Here is an 878-nt window from a genome sequence, read left to right as displayed (position 1 = left end):
AAGGAGATTTTTCCTAGCTCTGCTTAGGTTCCATTGCATGTGAAACCAAAACAAGTAAGCTATAAGATGTGAAGTCAATAGACAAGGGCAATGAATAAAGCAATTTGGTCAGTTTAAGCAATGGGGAAATCAAGCAATATTTTCACTGGGGAGGCATCAGAGCAAAGGGCACTGGTCTGAGACTTGGGAATATGATTAAACAAACCCAAACTTCCCATGATGCCTCTAAACATTGTGCACTGGGGGCCATAGGATTGCTGATCTCTTCTCTCTGAATGTGAGATGTTCCCACTTTGTCCTCAGCCAAGGATGTGGTCATCCAGCCCTGGGTATCACTCCTGTTTTCCGACCTTCAATACACAAAGGAATTCATGTGCTAAAGATGATGGCAGCAGCTTTGACAGTGGCAACTACGCACTTACCCAAGAATTATTCAGTCATCCTCGCTTTCTACCAAAACTTGCTTGAACCTCCTGAGAGATGGCCTTTTTGGTAAGAAGCAAACAAGTCACAGATTTCAGGTTGTAGTCTCACTCCTGGAACTGTGAGCACTGATTGTCCTGTGGAAAAATCAGGTTAAAGAGAAAGCTGCAAAATGGTCCTTTTCCTTCACTGTGCTACTTCCTGAATGCTCTCCAGTGACATGAGCCACAATATAAACTAATTTGTGATTCTGTTTCTCACAGCTCCATTCCTTCTAATTTGTTTTGGAAAATTATTTCTTTAATCTAGGAACCCTTCTCTAGAAATCTCATCTACAGTTTCTTTTCTTTTTTCTTTTTCTTTTTCTTGGAGCAACCAGCAAAATATTATTTGGTAGAACAGTGGTGGGAATGCAACCCGCTAATCAAAAGGATTCAAATGGATCTACGCACTGC

The 878-nt window shown here is 41.2% G+C and overlaps 1 protein-coding gene across 1 annotated transcript in view; it reads right to left on the bottom strand.

Annotated features, from left to right (window-relative positions):
- Window positions 1-450: 450 nt before the first annotated feature.
- CDK15 (cyclin-dependent kinase 15) overlaps window positions 451-878 on the bottom strand; it is a 34,694-nt gene continuing 34,266 nt past the window's right edge. The window contains exon 14 of the mRNA XM_010185912.1: window positions 451-569. Within this exon, the coding sequence (XP_010184214.1) occupies window positions 451-569 (119 nt within the window). The remainder of the gene's footprint in view (window positions 570-878) is intronic.

The sequence above is a fragment of the Mesitornis unicolor genome, unplaced genomic scaffold (genome assembly GCF_000695765.1).
Source record: "Mesitornis unicolor isolate BGI_N332 unplaced genomic scaffold, ASM69576v1 scaffold21030, whole genome shotgun sequence".
Classification (NCBI taxonomy): domain Eukaryota; kingdom Metazoa; phylum Chordata; class Aves; order Mesitornithiformes; family Mesitornithidae; genus Mesitornis; species Mesitornis unicolor.
The sequence above is the reverse complement of the archived record's forward strand: the minus strand, read 5'-3'. Positions and strand labels throughout refer to the sequence as shown.